Source organism: Callithrix jacchus, chromosome 6, assembly GCF_049354715.1.
Source record: "Callithrix jacchus isolate 240 chromosome 6, calJac240_pri, whole genome shotgun sequence".
NCBI classification, from domain to species: domain Eukaryota; kingdom Metazoa; phylum Chordata; class Mammalia; order Primates; family Cebidae; genus Callithrix; species Callithrix jacchus.
The window spans coordinates 130,926,149-130,944,248 of NC_133507.1; the positions used below are offsets into that span (position 1 = coordinate 130,926,149).

The window sequence follows — 18,100 nt, forward strand, 5'->3', positions numbered from 1 at the left end:
TAGCTGCCCAACGTGGTAGAGACGCTTTTCCCGCCTGGCCGCGGGGCGTGGCTCCTGTGCGCAGCTTGATGACGACATTTCGGCGCCGTGGCGGAATGGCGGCTTCCAGCTGAGTCGGGCAATGCTGTGGGTCCCACAGGTGAGTGGCGCGGGAGGCGCGCGTGAAATGGTCCCGCGCCCCGGCGGCTTCCCCGAGTCCCTGGGGAGGCCGTCTCCGTTCCTTCGCGAGCCCCAGGACTCAGGCCGGCCCCGGCTGCTCTGCCCAGGCCGGGCGGGCTGGGGAGGCGAGGGCCCCGGCTGAGTCTTCCTGCTACCCTCCTGGGCCATGCCTTTGCGCCACCTTATAGCGCGGCTCGTACACTCTGTCTCGGTAGTGTACGAGAGACACTGCTCGTTGAACTAACGAACGTTAGTTCGTTAAAGGAATTGAGGGAAGGAGAGCTTTGTGTTGAAGTTGAGCCTTGGTCTCAACAGGCGGTGTGGGGGGAAGAGCCGGATGTGGGTCTCTGCTCGACCCTTACTGTGTCCTCGACATCTCCGAGCCTGGGTTTCCTCAGCTGTAATAGGGTCCCGATGCCCAATTGGCAGGAGAGTTGGGCACAACAAGCGGGGTCATGCTGCTGAGGGAGGTCTTGGCAGTGACAGAATTTGCTTGGAGCGATTGGCGTTGCCTAAGGGCTGTCACACTCAGAAAAAAAACCAAACGGGGTCCGAAGCAGCTCTTGGAGAAAATAGGTGTTGAAGAGGCGAGATGAAGCGGACGCTAAGTGCAGGGCACTCAAAGACCTTGATGGGCGAGGGGGACCGTGGCAGAATCAGAACCAGAGCGTTCGAGACACCTCTTGGAATTCCCGGGTTTGAATTTCCTCTCGGAAATTCCTCTGGGCCTCACTCTTTCAGTTGCTGCCCATGAAAGCTTCTGAGCAGAGATGCTTTCACGTCATCACCTCTAAAACTCTGTGTTTGTCCAACAGTCCACGGTTTTATGCTACTCTGATCATTTTGGAGTAGTGCACGGTGTTTTCTTGACCAATTGTCTTAGGACTCAGGCATTTAAATTTTCTTTAACACTGAAATTGATGGCTTGGTTAAGAATTGAAAAAGTCTATACTTTGGGAGGCCTAGGTGGCGGATCACTTGAGGCCAGGAATTTGAGACCAACCTGGCCACCATAGGGAAACCTGCCTCTACTAAAAATAGGAAAATTAGCCCGCCGTGGTGGCAGGCACCTGTAGTCCTAGGTACTCAGGAGGCTGAGCCACGAAAATTGTTTGAACTTTGGAGGTGGAGGTTGCAATGAGATGAAGGAGTGAGACTGTCTCAAAAAATAAATAAAAAACTTGGGAGATGTTCCTATTGCCAAGTGGCAGAGATTCCTGTTTCCTCTCACACTACAACTGCCTACACAGCCTTCTTAAACCCAGCCTCTTCCCCTCCACAGACTGCCTGGTGCCACCCCAGTGCATTTACTTGTGCAGTAGGCAGAGCTGGGCCATGAAAACTGTACGTAGCTCACCAGTGGGACTTGGCAGACTTCCTCTGCGAAGTCTAGGTCCGAGCATTTTTCATTTCTGATCTGGGTGGGCGGAGAGGTAGGAATCTGGAATGCTAATCCTAGTTTTTTGTTTTGTTTTGTTTTGTTTTCATTTTTTTGAGAGAGTTTCCCTCTGTCACCCCGGCTAAAGTGCAATGGTGTGATCTTGGCTCACTGCAACTTCCGCCTCCTGGGATCAGCGTTTCTTGTGCCTCAGCTTCCCGAGTCACTGGGACTACAGGCATCTGCCACCAGACCTGGATACTTTTTGTATTTTTAGTAGAGATGGGGATTTGCCATGTTAACCAGGCTGGTCTTGAACTCCTGGCCTCAAGTGATCCACCTGCTAGCACCTTCTAAAGTGCTGGGGTTACAGGCGTGAGCCACCGCCACTGGCCTTTGATCCTAGTTTTCTGATGACTATTCAAAGGCTCCCTTGGCAGAGCTTGCTCTTCTCCTCCATTCATTGCATAGTGCAAAGGTAATATGCAGGGATTTTGCCCTGTCTCAGAGAGTTTCGTGAGGCCGTCTTTGTATTGGAATCTTGGTTCTGCCACTTACTAGCTGGGTGGGACAGTAAGTGACTTTTCCCATTTCTGCCTCTCTTTCCTCGTCTTTACAGACATGCACTCATAGTACATCTGTACCCATAGGGTTGTTGTGAAGATGTTTTTTCTATTTTTATATGACAAACTTAGCAGCTTAAACCAACACTGGTTTATTATCTCATAGTTATGTATGCATAAGTCCAGGCAGGCTCAGCTGTGTATCACAAGACTAAATTCAAGGTGTTGGCAGCTTTGCTGTTATCTGGAGCAAAGAAGCTGCTTCCAGGTTTATTTAGGTTGAGGGCAGAATCCAGTTCCTTGGAGTTGTAGAACTGAGGTCTCGGTTTTCTTGCTGGCTATCAGCTGGGGACTACTCTCTAACTTATGATACACTAACTAGGACTCTAATTGTATCTGCAGAATGCTGTCATAGCAGTACCTAGATGAGTATTTGATTGAACAGCCAGGGGTCAGGAATCTTGGGGCTATCTTTAGAATTTTGCCTACCACTAAGGATTAAATGAGGAGATATACAGAGAGCCTTTAGAGCGAGTCCTGGTGTGTAACAAATGCTGTATAAGCATTGCCAAGGATTTAGTACCACAAACTTGGCTCTGAAGTTGGCCACTGTGGGCTGCATGAGAACAGTGTTTCTTTTTTTTTTTTAAGCATAGCCCCGGGAGGAACCTGGGGCTGCAAGTGCATTCAAAGTATCGATGATCAATTTTTTTTTCTTTTTTTTTTCTTTTTTAGATGGAGTCTGCCTTCAGCCACCCAGGCTGGAGTGTAGTAATGCGATCTTGGCTCACTGCAACCACTGTCTTCTGGGTTCAAGCGATTCTCCTGTCTCAGCCTCCCAAACAGCTGGGATTATAGGTACCCGCCATCGTGCCTGGCTAATTTTTGTATGTTAGTAGAGACGGGGATTCACCATGTTGACCAGGGTGGTCTTGAACTCCTGACCTCAGGTGATCCGCCTGCCTGGGCTTCCTAAAGTGCTAGGATTACAGGCATGAGTCACTGCGCCTGGCCAAGAATAGTGTTTCTATAAAACATCAGCAGTGCTGGCTGGGTGTGGTGGCTCACACTTGTAATCCCAGCACTTTGGGAGGCTGAGGCGTATAGATGGCCTGAGTCCGGGAGTTCAAGAGCAGTCTGAGCAACATGATGAAACCCCATCTTTACAGAAAATACAAAAAGTATCTGGGTTTGGAGGTGTGTGCCTGTAGTCCTAGCTACTTGGGAGGCTGATGCAGGAAGATCACTTGAGCTCAGGAGTTTGAGGTTGCAGTGGGCTGTGATCACACCACTGCACTCCAGCCTGAGCAACAAAGCAAGACCCTGTCTCAAATAAATAAATCAATAAGAAAAACATGAGAATTGGTAATGTAATGTGTCTCATGTTACACGGATGTTCTCGTGCATTGTGAAACTATGTAATATTTTGTTAGGGCCAGGTGCAGTGGCTCATACCTGTAACCTCAACATTTAAGAGGTCAACACAGGAGGATCCGTGGAGGCTAGGACTTGAAACTAGCCTGGACAACATAGCTGGACCCTGTCTCGACAAAAAACAAAAAAGGAAATTAGCCAGGCTAATTGTGGTGGTGCGTACCTGTAGTCCCAGCTACTCAGGAGGCTGAGGTGGGAGGATTGCTTGAACTCAGGAGTTTGAGATTGCAGTAAGCTGTGATTGTGCTGCTGCATTGTGCTTGGGCAACAAAATGAGACCCTGTCTGTAAAAAAATAAAATGGAAAGAATCTTCTGTGTTGCAGATGTTGAGATTTCATCTTTGTTTTTCCACAGTGGTTTGCTAAGAAGGCCATTTTCGACTCTTCACTGGAGGCTGCTATGGCATTCCCTCACCTGCAGCAGCCCAGCTTTCTACTGGTAAATATCAGCCACCTGCATGAGTGTCAGTGTGGCCATAGTTCTGTAGCTGTGGGACTTGAGTGTTCTTCCCACTGATTTGAAGAGCTCTGTAGTGGTTGTTTTTCAGGGGCATGTGATGTCAACAATGCCAGACAACTTAAGCTTGACTGTGCCTCCTTAATACTAAAGAACCCTTGGAGTTCAGTCTCAAGACAAGTTTATTCAAATGCTATTTTTTCAACTTCCCAAGGGTTTGAGGAGGAAGAGCAGCAAGTGAGAAGGATGTATATCAGACTGTTCATCACCTGTACATTCTTGAATAGATACGAAGCATTCTAATGATCATAACTGTCATCAGTGAAAAGTAGAGACAGTTGTGCTGGGGGCTGCTAGGTTTGCACTTTAAGTATTAAACATGTTGCTGAGAATTGGGTGCAATGGCTTATGCCTGGAGTTTCAGCTACTGAGGAGACTGAGGTCGGAGGATTACTTGAGCCCAGGAGTTTGAGACCAGTCTGGGCAACATAGTAAAGACTCAAAAGGAAGAAAAAATGATACTGAAAAGTTACCGAGAAGTTTGAAGTTAGGTATGAGGTAAGTATTGGTGATGGAAGTTCCTAATATTAGTTCTTAGGAGGTGTTTTTGTGAACATTTATGTGGAAGGACATTCTTCCTTAGTACATCCCACTGAAGCCAACAGGCCTGGCCCATGGCCAGACAGCTTAAGTCTCCATCTCTGTCTCAAGCACTGTGAAATCCACCCTCATATGGGGGTAGACAAGGCCTTAGACATCCTTTGGCAAAGCTCTCTACATTGAAATTCTAGCAGTTTCTCCTGATCTTAATCCATTTGCACAGACGCCCCTTTTCTCCTTGTCATCAGGGGGCTTTCCTCACATCCCGTGACTGTGGGTAGATCTCATTAGTCCTTGTCCTGAGTCTTTTCTGGCCCCTCCTTTGCCTTTGTGATTAGTGTCTACTTGGCTGAAGCTGTCTATTATTTGCCTGCCCCGTGTTTTAAGGTCAGTCGTTTAGTAGGTTCACTGTTTACTGAATAAAGCACAGCTTGTTTAAGAGCTTCTGCCATAGCCCTGATGTTGTTGGACATTCTTACTGATGGTCACAACAGTGTAATCACTGTGGTCCATCAGGCGGGAAATTTCCATTTGATGCATACAGACACAGCGGCATTCTGTGGTCTATAACAGTTGCCCGTACACAGTTGAGATCCTCTTCTGGTTTTGGGGCTGACCCTGGGGCCAATCCCTACTTAACGGTCAGTGTAAGTCAGTCCTGTTCTGATGATGTGCAGCACTCTGAGGGGGTACTGGGAAGCAAGCCTGAGAGTTCCTGGTCCAGAGAGCACAGAACCACAGCTTCTCCTAGTAGCATTCTTTGGGCCACTGACACACGTGAGGGGCTGGGGAATGAGGCCAGTGGTTATGTGCCTAACTCATAACCTATTGCTTGGATTTCTGTTTGACTCAATACAGAGTATCAATAAAAGCTGCATAGTGAATGCCCTCATGATTTTTTTGCTTTGTTCTGTCTTCTAGGCTAGCCTGAAAGCTGATTCTATAAATAAGCCCTTTCCACAGCGGTGCCAAGACTTGGTTAAAGTCATTGAGGATTTTCCAGCAAAGGTATAGCTTTGCTAATGTCTCTTTTTGCAGCATGTCTTATACATTCCTTGAAGAACTTTACTGTAATTCCTATTTCTCCACCCCTCCCAACCCCCCCAACCCCTGCCACCCGACCCTGATCACTGCCTGGCACAGAGGCATTATTGTGACCATTATGTTTATGGACACATTTAAACATCTGAACTTGTAGATCAGGGGTTCTCAACCGCAGGTGCACTGTCCCTCAGGGGACATTTGGCAATGTCAGAGACATTTTTGGTTGTCACATCTGGGGGTGGATCGGGAGTGTATGCTACTGGCATCTGGGAAGTAGAGGTCAGGAATGCTGGAAACATCCTGCAAAGCACAGGATAGCTCCCTACAACAAAGTATCCAGCCCAAAATGGCAATAGCACCAAGGTTGAGAATGCTAAAAATATGTATTTAAATCACTTCTGGAATTGTCAAGCCCAGGTAGTGGGCCTAGACAAGGAGTTAATAGCAAATGGCAACAGGTCGGCTACGTTTCAGGGTCTTCACTCTGGGAAGGATGTTGCTTTCCTTTCTGATGGAACATCGTTCAAGTCAGAAGTTTGCAACATTGTTTTAAAGAATCTTTTGATGTGGTGGCTCATGCCTGTAATCCCAACTCTTTGGGATGCCAAGGTGGGAGGATCACTTAAGCCCAGGATCTCGAGACCACTCTAGGCAACATACTGAGACCCTGTCTGTACAAGAAATTTAAAAATTAGCTGAGCATGGTGGTGTGTGCCCATTGTCTCAGGTACTTGGAAGGCTGAGGTGGGAGCATTGCTTGAGCCCAGGAGGTCAAGGCTGAAGTGAGCCCTGATTGCACCACTGCACTCCAGCCAGGGCAACAGAGTGAGACTCTGTTGCAAAAAAACATGCTTTTTTTTACTTTCTTCATTGTTTAATTTTTTTTTTTTTAAATTTAGTCTTCTATCACACACAAAAGATGTATTTTGATTGGAGGCCGACTTATACCATGCATCCCACTGGAAGAACCCAAAGCTGCTCTTCTTGTTGGCACCATGGCACCAGGGTTCCTTTGGGTACAGGGCTGATCCCCTGAGTCTCAGCCAGGGAGTGGCCTTCTCAGAGGGAGCTGGGTAGCAAGTGGTGCATGACAGGAGCTGGAGCTGGAGCAGGAGCAGGAATGGGCACTGGTCCTGCCCACAGCTTTTCCGCACTGTTTCAGGAGCTGCACACCATCTTCCCATGGCTGGTAGAGAACATTTTTGGCAGCTTAGATGGTGTCCTCATTGGCTGGAACCTCCGCTGCTTACAGGGGCGTGTGAGTCCTGTGGAGTACAGCATCGCGATGGAATTTCTTGACCCTGGGTAGGTAGGTTTGTCGCCTGAGAGAGGCTGGGTGCTTCCTCATGGTGATTCCACTTTTAAGTCACTCTCTCAATTTCTTAACGTTAAGAAACAATCAAAGCAAGATAATTTGCAGTTCATTTGCCCTGTTTTTGTTTGTTTGTTCAATTTCATCTTCAGTGGCCCAATGATGAAGTTGGTTTATAAGCTTCAAGCTGAAGACTATAAGTTTGACTTTCCAGTCTCCTACCTGCCTGTAAGTAAAACAGAGGCGAGAGTGGTGCTCAGGGCAGTGGGTCTTGCACAGCCCTGTGGCGATGGGTAGTCTCCTCCAGTCCTCTGAGGGCAAATTGAGGAGTGAGTTGCTTCAGGATAAGACGCAAAGGAGATGGGTATTGCATGCCCGCTACCTTTGTCATCTGAAGCTTTTTATGAGATGGTAGGAGAAGTTTTAAGCAAAGACTCTTGTTCAGGCACTTCTCAGAGGCAGGGCACTATCCCCACAGGTGGGTTCTGTATGCAGGTCTCTTCTCCAGCAGCCTTCCCGAAGGACTGCTGTGCATGTGGGGCACCACATATCAGGCATTACACACCAGCGCCTGCCCACAAGCCCCACTGCCTCTCTCTGCAGGGTCCTGTGAAGGCATCCATCCAGGAGTGTGTCCTCCCTGACAGTCCTCTGTACCACAACAAAGTCCAGTTCACCCCTGCTGGGGGCCTTGGCCTGAACCTGGCCCTGAGTATCCTTTGGTGGCCCTGAGGTAGGGAGGCTGTGGGTGGCCCAGCACTCGACACTGGGGGGGTGGCTCAGCAACCCTGCATGTTTGCCCCTGACGCTGCCATCAGATCCGTTCGAGTATTACATATTCTTCTTTGCCTTGAGCCTCATCACTCAGAAGGTAGGGAAGGGATGTCTCTTTCTGGGAGGGGCGGGGTCACGGCCCAAGACTTCCTGCACTTGCCAGTGCTCGGCCGCCAGGCAGTGTCCAGAGCCTTTGCTAACAACTAGCTTGGTTTTCCAGCCACTACCTGTGTCCCTCCACGTCCGTACTTCAGACTGTGCCTATTTCATCCTGGTGGACAGGTACCTGTCATGGTTCCTGCCCACCGAAGGCAGTGTGCCCCCACCACTCTCCTCCAGCCCAGGGGGCGCCAGCCCCTCACCACCTCCCAGGTAAGGCTACCCTTTGTTAAGACCTGGCCCTTCCATAAGGGAGTGGCCCAGTCAGTTGCACTGTTCACAGGGACAGTGGTGCTATCCTTTGTCCAGGGTGCCCCAATTTTTCTTATGCCTCATTTCCCATTCCCAGCTATCTTAGCACAGACTGGAGGGTGGGGATGTGAAGGGTGATCTGTCCTTTAGTTTTAGGTGTCTGTGGCCATCACTGAAGCTGTTAGGTCTCTGGAGGCCTCCATGGCCTGCATGGGAATGGGCTGTGCTCTGCATCGAGCAGCACTCCCCTCAGGTGGTGGCTGAGGCAACGAGCAGGGTGGAAAGGTTATCCTATGAGCCAAAAAGATGGAATTCTCTGTGGGACCCAGGAGCAGGTTTTGAGGGGGAGGCCCTGGGCCAAAGAGCCTGTTGTGCCATCCAAACAGGCTGAGTCTGATTCTGGATTGCACAGGTGGGGAGTATGAACGAGGGGCTTTGATGCCTAGCTGTGCTGGGGCCTCAGTGGGCCCTAACTCAGGCCCTCTTGGCTGACTTCCCAGGAGACCCTCTTGTCCCAGCAGCAGCTGCCTGTGCTCCTCTTACCCTCCTTAATCTCGCTGGCCCATCACCTTCCCAGGAGACTGCATTGCAGGCCCCTTCCTGCAGATGCTGGCCTACCCCAGATCTGCTGGCATGTGCAAGCCAGGCCAGGCCAGGCCTCTGCCTACAATTCACATGTGTGGACAGATGCCCCAGAGAGTGGAGGGGAAAAAGGGATCGGCAGGGAGGAGAGGCTGCCCAGGTGGTGACAGTGATCAGTGACCCTGAAATGTTGCTGATCCTGTGGAGGAGTTGGAGGTGAAGCGGATTCCCACCTTGTCAGATGCAGAATTCAGCTGCACAGTGATTTTTTTATGCCTGGCTTTTTTGCTTGTTTTAACTTTTTGGGTTTTTGGGTTTTTTTTTTTAATTTTTTTCTCTTAGAAATAATATAGGCTAGGCAAATTGGCTCATGCATGTAATCCCATCACTTTGGGAGGCTGAGGTGGGTGGATCACCTGAGGTCAGGAGTTCGAGGCCAGCCTGGCCAACATGATGAAACCCCACCTCTACCAAAAATACAAAAATTAGCTGGGCGTGGTGGTGGACACCTATAATCCCAGCTACTGGGGAGGCTGAGGCAGGAGAATTGCTTGAACCTGAGACGTGGAGGTTGCAGTGAGCCAAGATTGTGCCGTAGTACTCCAGCCTGGGCAATAGAATAAGACTCTTATCTCCCCCTCCTGCCCCCCCTTAAAAAATATATATAATTGCCTTTTGTTTTTTTAGACAGAGTTCAGGCTGGAGTGCAGTATTGTGATCACAGCTCACTGCAATATTGACCTCCTGAGCTCAAGTGATCCTCCCACTTCAGCCTCTCAAGTATCCGGTACTATAGGCATACATCCCCACACACAGCTTTTATTTTTTGTAAGATGGTTCTTGCTTTATTGCCCAGGCTGTTCTAGAACTCCTGGACTCAAGTGATCCTCCTGCCTCAGCTTCCCAAAATGGAGGGATTACAGGCATGAACCACCACACTCAGCCATTGTGGGTTTTTTATTTTGTTTATTTTTTGTTTTGTTTTGTTTTGAGACAGAGTTTCAATGTCACCCAGGCTGGAGTGTAGTGGTGCTGTCTCTGCTTCAAGCGATTTTCCTGGCTCAGCCCCCTGAGTCGCTGGGACTACAGCTATACCATGCCCAGCTAATTTTTGTATTTTTAGTAGAGACAGGGTTTCACCATGTTGGCCAGGCTGGTCTCGGACTCCTGACCACAAGTGGTCTGCCTGCCTCAGCCTCCTAGAGTGTTGGGATTACAGGTGTGAGCCACCACGCCTGGCCTAGCCATTATATTTTTTAAAGACGGTCTTACTCTGTCACACAGGCTGCAGTGTCACAATTATCACTTGGTGGCACAGTCACCACTCAGGCCTTCCTCTCATCTCAGTGACTACAGGCATGCATCACCACAGCCAGCTAATTAAAAAAATATTTTTTTTTTGGCAGAGATATGGGGATGCCTTGCTCTGTTGCCCAGGCTGTTCTTGAACGCCTAGCCTCAGCAATCTTCCTGCCTCAGCTTCCCATGTAGCTGGAATTACAGGTGCAAGCTACCACACCTAACTTTTTATTTTGAAATAACTTCAGACTTATAGAAAAACTTCCCCGCATAATAAAAAGGACTTGTAGACTGAGCATGGTGGCTTACATCTGTAATCCCAGCACTTTTGGAGGCCAAGGCAGGAGGGTCACTTGAGGCCAGGAATGCCAGACCAGTTTGGGCAACATAGGGAGACCTCATTTCTATAAAAAATAAAATTAGCCAAGTGTGGTGATGTGCAGCTATGGTCCCAGCTACTCAGAAGGCTTGAGATGGGAGGATCACTGTGCCTAGGAGTTTAATGAGCTGTGAGTGTGCTGCTGCACTTTAGCCTGGGGTAACGAACAAGATCCTGCATTAGAAAAAAGAACCTTCATAGACCCTTCACCCAGATTTCCAAATTGTTAACATTTTGTTGCATCTGTTTTATTCTATGTCTATTGTATGTGTTTTTTCCCCTAAGCCAACATGAGTAAGCTACAGGATATGACATCCCTCGATCTCTTAACATTTCAGTGTATTTCCTAGAAGCGAATGCATTATCCTATGTAGTCACAGTGCCTATAACCACACCAGAAAGTTAGTATTGCCACCTAGTCATCAGACTCCACTTGGGGTTCACCACCAGGTACCCCACTCTTGCCCATTAGCTGGCCAGAGTCCAGCACAGGCTCACCCACTGTGTGCAGTGATGTTTCTAGCCCCCTTCAGTCAGGAATGGTCCCTTGGTCTTTCTGTCTTTCCTGACCTTGACCCGTCCAAAGCATGTGGCTACCCCTTAAGCTGTCTGATACTTGCTGGTGACTAGGCCCAGTTTTTGGGCTTTGTTGGCAGGACCACTGCAGTGGGACACCTGGTCCTTGCCAGGTGCCCTTTATCACTGGGCAGAAAAGGTGTCAGCCAGGTTTTTCCACTGTAAAATAAGTACTTTGTGCCTAGACTAAATAGTATTGAGGCCGGGCGGTGGCTCATGCCTATAATCCCAGCACTTTGGGAGGCTTAGGTGGGCAGATCACTGGAGCTCAGGAGTGTGAGACGAGCTCTGGCAGCATAACAAAACCCCATCTCTCCCGAAAATTTAAAAATTAGCCAGGTGTGGTCGTGTGTACCAGTGATCCCAGCTACTTGGGAGGCTGAGGTGGGAGGATTGCTTCCACCCAGGAGGCAGAGGTGGCAGTGAGCCAAGATCATGCACTGTACTCCAGCCTGGGCTACAGAGTGAGACCTTACCTCAAAAAATATATATATAAAAAGTAGTAATGAGTGCCTGGGCAACATAGCACAACCTTGATTCTGCTAAAAAGAAAAACATCATCTAGGCGTGGTGGTGTTGGTCCCAGCTACTTTGGAGGCCTAAGTCTAGGAGGTTGAGGTTGCTGTGAGCTGTGATTGCATCATTGCACTCCATCCTGGGCAACAAGATTCTGTCTCAAAAAAAAAAAAGATTGATAACAAGAATATACTAGGAAGATGTATGAAGACTATGTAATTACCACTAGTGTTAACATCCACTGTTGATTCTCCCTGTTTTTCAAATTGATTTTATTTTATTTTGAGACAGGGTCTGTTCTCTCACCCCAGCCTGGAGTTCCATGGTGCAATCTCTGCTCATAGCAGCCTCAACCTCCTGGGCTCAAGTGATCCTCCCATCTCAGCCCCCCAAGTATCTAGGACTACAAGCAGGCATTACTACACTTGGCTGATTTTTGTAGACAGGATTTTGCCATATTGCCTGGGCTGGAAATTTCCTATTTCTTTTAGAAACAGGGTCTCACTCTGTCACCCCAGGCTGGAGTGCAGTTGCAGAATCATATGTCATTGTAGCCTCAACTCCTGGCCCCGGCCATTCTCCCTCCTTAGCCTTCTAAGTAGCTAGGACTATAGGCACATGCCACCATGCCAAGCTATTTTATGTTTCAATATTTTTGTAGAGACAGGGTCTTACTTTATTGCTTAGGCTGGTCTCAAATGCCTGGCCTCAAGAAATCCTCCTGTCTTGGTTTCCCAAGGTGCTGGGATTACAGGTGCGAACCCCCATGCCTCACCTCACTGTTGATTCTTGACCAAATCAGCTATTAATAGGACAGTTGCCAAATGGTGGTTGTCTAACTTCATCCCTCCTTCATTGATTAGTGGGTCAGTGGTCACTCTGTGGTAAGGAAGATTTTTCTCTTTGCTGTTTATTTATTCAGGTATGTTAGTGTGGATCAGAGGGTGGTGAGGGGTGGGCATTGGTGCCATTGAGCAAGTTGTAATCTGTTCCTGCTGTCATTGATTTAGATATCCAGATCGCCCCTGGCTAGGCCAGCGGGACCCCCTAACTCGGGCCTGTTTCTATCTCTCCCTCAGGACACCAGCCATGCCCTTTGCTTCCTATGGCCTCCACCACACTAGCCTCCTGAAGCGACACATCTCTCATCAGACGTCTGTGAATGCAGACCCAGCCTCCCATGAGATCTGGAGATCGGAAACTCTGCTCCAGGTGAGAGTTGAGCTGGTCAAAAGAAACTCTTTAACCAGCTGGGCTCATGCCTATAATCCCAGCACTTTGGGAGGCTGAGGTGGGCAGATCACCTAAGGTCAGGAGTTTGAGTCCAGCCTGGCCAACATGGTGAAACTTCATCTCCACTAAAAATACAAAAACTAGCCCTGCATGGTAGTGCATGACTCTAGTCCCAGCTACTTTGGAGGCTGAGGCAGGAGAATCACCTGAACCCAGGAGGCAGAGGCTGCAGTGAGCTGAGTTCATGCCAGTGCATGCCAGCCTGGGTGACAGAACCAGACTGCATCTCAAAAAAAAAAAAAAAAGAAAAGAAAATAAACTGTTGGCTGGGCGTGGTGGCTCACACCTGTAATCTCAGCACTTTGGGAGGCTGAGGCAGGCGGATCATCTGAGGTCAGGAGTTCAAGACCAGCCTGGCCAACATGGTGAAACCCTGTCTTAATAAAAAAAAAAGAAGAAAAGAAACTGTTCAGCCACTTCCATTATGTGGGACAGAGTCCCAGAGATGGCCCCTCAGCCTGGGGCTGATTCTAAATTGTTGGTATTGTCCTGCTATGACATTTAGAAAATATGAAAATAAATCTGCCCACCCTTCTAACTTATATTTAATTGATGGTGTTTTTAATCCCAGGATCCCTTGTCCATAGGAGTTGTTTCATTTTGCCTGTGGTAATGTAATTGTTGCAGTCTTTTGGTTTCCATCTACCGTGTGGTTGGAGGTGTTTTCTGTGATTACCGTCATGTAGATACTAAGCCCCGCCCCAGTAGCATTTGTATGACACTGAATGGTGAGGGATCTGTGCAGCCTCCACAGGCCTCCCATTGATTCAGGGGATCCAAGTAGTAGTTGACAGATTCCCTTGTCTGCCCAGAGAGGCTCCAGCCTCTCAGCATGGTATGGGCTGGCTTGCATCCTTAGTGCTGGCCAATTCCCAGGTCTTGACTGTGTCTTCTCGGCACACCTCAGAGAGATTTGGCAGGTACTGCTTCTGACACTGGATCCTGGGGTGGACTTGATAGCCACGGCCTCACTGTTGACAGCCTATCATGTAGATTAGATAGCATTTTGTCTCCCACCTTGTATATAATTCCTAGTATGTGGGGTGCTGCAGTTTTTGAAGCCTCCACGCCATTTCACAGCATCCTTGGGGGGTGGAATGGTAAGAACCATTGCCCCTGTTCACAGAAGGGACCATGGTGCCCAGATGACTCTCGGCTGTGTGGACTGTGGGCTCTGCTGCCCATGAAGAGGGCAGGAGACCATGAAACAGGCTTATAGGGCAGAACTGGAAGGTTCTGCTGTTTCCTGGATCAAAGCATTGTTTTTTTTGTTTTTTGTTTTTTTTGAGATGGAGTCTCCCTCTGTTGCCCAGGCTGGAGTGTAGTGGCACAATCTTGGCTCACTGCAACCTCCACCTCTCAGATTTAAGTGATTTTCCTGCCTCAGCCTCCTGAGTAGCTAAGATTACAGACAACTGCTGCCACACTCAGCTAATTTTTACATTTTTAACAGAGGCAGGATTTCACCATGTTGGCCAGGCTGGTCTCAAACTCCTGACCTCAAGTGATCTACTTACCTTGGCCTCCCAAAGTGCTGGGATGACAGGTGTGAGCCCCTGCACTTGGCCCTTTTTATTTTTTTAATTAAGAACATTTTAATTATAAAGTATACATGACATAAAATTTACTGTCTTAACCATTTCCAAGTGTACAGTTAGTAGTGTTAAATTCACATTGTAATCTCCAGAATGCTTTTCATCTTGCAAAACTGAAACTAAATCAGCCTGGCCACAGGGGCCTCACACCTGTAATCTTAGTGCTTTGGGAGGCCAAGCAGGGAAGGATTAGTTGAGGCCAGGAGTTCAAGACCAGCCTGGCCAACAAAGTGAGACTCCATCTCTTTTAATTAAAAAAAAAAAACAAACCTCCTGAACAGTTCCCCACCCAGGCCCTGGCAACCACAATTCTGTTTTCTGTTCCTATGGATTTGACTCCTAGATCTCATGCCTAGAGTATTTATCTGTAGCACACAGTACTTATTTGTGTGTGACTAATATGCTTCACATAGTGTAATGGACTAAAGATTAATCGATGTTACAGCATGTGTCAGAATTTCCTTGCTTTTCAAGGCTGAAGAGTGTTCCATTGTATGGATGTACCACATTGTGTTTATTTATTCATCTCTCAGTAGACACTTGAGTTGCTTTTTTTTTGAGACGGAGTTTCGCTCTTCTTTGAGGAGTTGCTCAGGCTGAAGTGCCATGGCATGCTCTTGGCTCACTGCAGCCTCCGCCTCCTGGTTTCAAGTGATTATCCTGCCTCAGCCTCCCAAGTAGCTAAGCTGGGATTATAGGCATGCGCCACCACACCTGGCTAATTTTGTATTTTTAGCAGAGATGGTAGTTTTTACATGTTGGTCAGGCCGGTCTTGAACTCCCGACCTCCCCCTCAGCCTCCCAAAGTGCTGGGATTACAAGCATGAGCCACTGCGCCCAGCCCTCCTTTTTTTTTTTTTCAAAGGGGTCTAATTCTGTTGCCAGGCTGGAGTGCAGTGGCGCAATCTCGGCTCACTGCAGCCTCAAACTCCGGGGCTCAAGCAGTCCTCCCACCTCAGACCCCCAAGTAGCTGGGACTAGAGGTGTGCCCTACCATACCCAGCTAATTTTTCTATTTATTATAGAGACAGATGTTCACTATGTTGGCTAGGCTGGTCTTGAACTTCTGGCCTCAAGTGGTCTATCCACCTCAGCCTCCCAAAGCACTGGGGTGACAGGGCTGAGCCACCATGCCTGCTGGTTGCCTTTTTACTCTACCAGTAGTATCTTTTGATGCTCAAGAGTGTTGATTTTGATGAAGTCTAGTTGCTGTGCTTTGGGTGTCATATCTAATTAGTCATTGCCAAATCCAGGGTTATGAAGCTTTCTCCCATGTTTTCTTCTGAGAATGAAGGTTTTAGTTTCTATCCTCAGGTCATTTACCCACTTTGAGTTATTTTTTGGCTAGGGTGTGAGGGAAGGGCCCAGCCTTACTGTTGTGCGTGTGGATATTCTGTGTTCCCAGCTCTGCTTGTTGGAGACACTGTCCTTTCCCCACTGAATGGTCTGGCACCGTTGTCAAGAATGGTTTGACTAGCTAATGCTTTTTTTGCAGGTTTTTGTTGAAATGTGGCTTCACCACTATTCCTTGGAGATGTACCAAAAAATGCAGTCCCCTCATGCCAAGGTATGTTTGCACAGTTTTTCTTCCCACCTCCTGCTTCTGACCCTGCTCAGCCTGCTGGTTCTTATCCTACCTCTGAGTGAGTTTTCACAGGCTGCATGGTGGGAAGCAGAAACCCATCACCCACCTGTCACTCAGAAGCCAAATAAAAGGTGGACATCTTTCTCTACTTCCCGGTGGGGGACAGAGAGTGCTGCACCCTGATGTGTAGACACCTGAGGCCTGGCAGTCTGGCCTCTCCAGGGCCCTCCCTATGTAGCTTCATGAGCCCCCTCCCTGGCAGCAGGAACAGATGAGGTTGTGGTACTCTTGCTCTGTGAGCGGGGAAGCGGTGGTTCCTTTGGGAGCTATGTTCTCGTCTGTTTCCCTGACTATCAGCAGTACCTTTGTGCTTTCCCATGAAGGGGTGGCCTGGAGCCTCCTTTGCTTGCCCTCCCACCCCCCACTCACCCACCTCCTCCAGAGCATGAGCAAGCAGTCCTTCTCCTGGTGGGTGGGGCCTGGCACCCTCCTGCATGTGACCTGGCCTGCCTCCTCTTCACCTCTCCCTGCTTCGTCTCTGGGCAGCACACTGCTCGCAGATGCATGGAGGTGGCAGAGGCCCTGGGTTGCTCCTGCTGTTGCTGTCCCTGGAGCTAGCACCCCCCTGGACTGGTCAGAATGAGAAAGCAGCTGGATGGATCTTGGATTCCTAAGCAGTCACCCTCCCTGGAGCAGCTTAACTCACGCACATCTGAGCCCCCACCTGAGATGAGCCATGTAGTCTGGTGCCCATGGCGTCTGTGCATCAATGTGCTTGGGAAACTTTGGCTTTGTCGCTGACAGAATTCTTGAGGGCTTCTGGGGAAGAGTTGTGGGTCTGCTTCTGCCACAGTCTCTGGAGCCAGTTCTATGGCCCAATACTTTGCCGTATGGAGGCCGTCTTAGGGTATAGGGTCCCCCAGTTCCTCATTCTCAGCATCACATGGGAGGAGAATGGGGAAAAGCTGAGGACCCCGTCTTGGGCCTCCTGAGTCACAAAGAGCCTGCAGTGCCCTTCCTGGTTCCAGAGCAGATTTGCTGCATGTGCCTAGCAGTTGTTGCCAAGGCTCGCTCCTCAAGCAGGGCTCTGGGACGCTTGCTCAGCACTCGTGCATGTCGCATGACCTGGCAGGGGCGGGGGCCGCTGCACTGCATTGTGTTCCTGTTCTGCCTTCTGAGCGAGTGGAAGCACACCTGCTTTCAAGGACCAGCCAGAGAGGCTCTTTTGGGCTGTTGCCTGTGAGGACTCTGTGTCTTCATGGGCCAGGGGCAGGATGGGGCTGTTCCTGTGGAGGGCAGGTGTCGTTTCCTTCTTCCCCACATTTGCTTCCTCTTGGCCAGACCTTGGGGAGGGTGGGCCCTGCTCAGAGTGACTTGCAGTGGTTGGACCAAGGGCTCAGAGATGCTCCACTGTTCACCTCTTCCAGTTGAGACAAAACACGAGAAAACTGGGTAGGTGGAGCCAGAGAAAGGCAGCTATGGAGGTCCACATCCCCGAGGCTTGCCACTTGCCCAGGCCTGTACTGCACCTGCCATACAGAAATCTTTGCCCATCCCTGCTAGCCCTTATTTCCAGATGCAGGAAGTGAGGTTCCTGGGGTTGTCCTGGTCACCTTGGTTGAGTCCAGGATACATGCTTGCTCCCCAGTGGCCCTGTGGGCAGTGAGGATGGCCATGGGGCTGCAGGCCACTGTGTTCCTGCAGGCGAGGGCAGAGACCACACTAGGGAACTGTGTGTCTGATCCTGTCTGAGCCTCAGGTCTGGCACAGAGGAAGGCTGTGAAGGGCAACAGCTCCCTGCCCTGCTCTGATTGTCATGGTGTCTGGCATGTGTTCTGATCTCTCCTCTGTGGAGTCCACTTGATGCGCTGCTTGGGTAGGGGGCATGCTGCTCGCAGGACAAGATGTGTGCTAGGCCGGCTCTGGTACTGCGGGGCGGTAGGTTGGAGGGTTCTGACTAGGAGCCAACTCAGCCTCAGGTTCCTGCTGCCTCTGGGTGTGTGTGGCTGTGGCCAGATCCCACCTTGGGAGCCTACTATATCTGGAGGGTAGGAGTTCCTGGTGCAATAGGAGAGGCTGCCTTCTGGAGTCAGAACTGATGTGTACACCACCTCACCTGACTTCCAAACTGTGAGGTGTGGAG

At 49.3% G+C, this 18,100-nt stretch overlaps 1 protein-coding gene across 22 annotated transcripts in view; it reads left to right on the forward strand.

Moving 5' to 3' along the window:
• Positions 1-73: 73 nt before the first annotated feature.
• SMPD4 (sphingomyelin phosphodiesterase 4) overlaps positions 74-18,100 on the forward strand; it is a 28,668-nt gene continuing 10,641 nt past the window's right edge. For 4 of the 22 annotated variants that reach the window (XM_078329149.1, XM_078329161.1, XM_078329151.1 and 1 more), the window contains exons 1-12: positions 74-139; positions 1,442-1,503; positions 1,659-1,775; positions 3,890-3,973; positions 5,513-5,599; positions 6,798-6,940; positions 7,100-7,175; positions 7,551-7,659; positions 7,766-7,818; positions 7,942-8,093; positions 12,564-12,696; positions 15,868-15,939. In XM_078329149.1, the coding sequence (XP_078185275.1) occupies positions 1,495-1,503; positions 1,659-1,775; positions 3,890-3,973; positions 5,513-5,599; positions 6,798-6,940; positions 7,100-7,175; positions 7,551-7,659; positions 7,766-7,818; positions 7,942-8,093; positions 12,564-12,696; positions 15,868-15,939 (1,035 nt within the window). In that variant the 5' untranslated portion in view covers positions 74-139; positions 1,442-1,494. Of the gene's footprint in view, positions 140-1,441; positions 1,593-1,658; positions 1,776-2,835; positions 2,959-3,889; positions 3,974-5,512; positions 5,600-6,797; positions 6,945-7,099; positions 7,176-7,550; positions 7,660-7,765; positions 7,819-7,941; positions 8,094-12,563; positions 12,697-15,867; positions 15,940-18,100 lie in introns of those variants that run through there. The other 18 variants (XM_078329152.1, XM_035305526.3, XM_078329155.1 and 15 more) reach the window with 12 other exon arrangements.